Source organism: Frankliniella occidentalis, unplaced genomic scaffold (assembly GCF_000697945.3).
Source record: "Frankliniella occidentalis isolate FOCC.00 unplaced genomic scaffold, Focc_3.1 Scaffold28, whole genome shotgun sequence".
NCBI lineage: Eukaryota > Metazoa > Arthropoda > Insecta > Thysanoptera > Thripidae > Frankliniella > Frankliniella occidentalis.
In genome coordinates, this window is record NW_026267158.1 from 497372 (window position 1) to 498404 (window position 1033).

At 63.5% G+C, this 1033-nt stretch overlaps 1 protein-coding gene across 1 annotated transcript in view; it reads right to left on the reverse strand.

Moving 5' to 3' along the window:
• Positions 1–134: 134 nt before the first annotated feature.
• LOC113207490 (uncharacterized) overlaps positions 135–1033 on the reverse strand; it is a 3321-nt gene continuing 2422 nt past the window's right edge. Inside the window, exons 5-7 of the mRNA XM_026424074.2 lie at positions 730–1006; positions 438–659; positions 135–362 (exon numbers count right to left, since the gene is read on the reverse strand). Coding sequence (XP_026279859.2) covers positions 222–362; positions 438–659; positions 730–1006 — 640 coding nt within the window. The 3' untranslated portion in view covers positions 135–221. The remainder of the gene's footprint in view (positions 363–437; positions 660–729; positions 1007–1033) is intronic.

The window sequence follows — 1033 nt, forward strand, 5'->3', positions numbered from 1 at the left end:
ATTCCCCTGGCTTAGGCCCGACCCGACCTCCAAAGTCATAAGACCTGGGGCTCGCGGGGTGGCGCTAACGACGAGGCGCCATCCCGACCAGGCAGGGCGACGGGGCGGGCGGGCAAGGCTCACGACACGCGACAGATCGCCCAGTCATTCATTCGGCTGTTACAATTGGGGCGGCACTGTTACACCAGCCGGCCGAGCCGGGCGGGTCCCGGCCGGGGGCCCTAGCTGTCGCTCGGGGGAGGCTCCTGCGGCTCCTCCGCGCGGGCCTCCGTGTCCTCGGTCACGCTGGGTAGGCGGCTGGGTTCCGGTTCCGGTTCTACTGGAGCCTCGGCTGCGGGCTCCGCTGTCGCGGCCGAACTCGGCTGAGTCAAAGAAATTAATCGATAATAAGGGGTGCGTTTGGGCGGGCGGATTCTCGGACGCAGCCTCCCTTTTACCTGGGCAGGGGCGGTGGGGCTGTCCGGCGACTTTCCAGTGATTTCACAGACGAAGAACTGGCAGGCGTCGCGGAACCGTCTCTCAAACACCTCATACTCCTTGTTCATCACGTTGTCCTCTATGTTGAAATCTGCCGGCATCAAGGGGTACTTGCGCCCCGCGTCCTCCATGTCCGGGTAGCGCTCGATGGCGAGCAGGTGGCCGTACTCGCCCACGGGGTCCTGGAGGTTTGGGAGGTTTAGTTAGCGGATACCCACCAGAGTCAATGTTTTGGGCCCGCAACCAGATTACCTCTGTGTCCATCTCCAACATGATCATGCGGAGGCAAGCTTCCAGGGAGTTCGGCTTGAGCTCGACTGGGCCCATCTCTACCCCGTCAAGGTCCATGTCCTCGTCGTCGCCGAGGTCGTAGTTCAGAAGGTCCAGCCTCCACCGACAGGTGTCCTCCCACTCGCTCTTGTAGGGGTCCTGCTCGTCCTCCACCTCATCCTCGGCCCCTCCCGCATCGGTGTCCGTGTCGCTGCGGAGCGCCAGGTCCGAGAGCGTCTGCCCCAGGCCCACCGAGAACCTGACCAGGAGACCCATCAGAAAATCT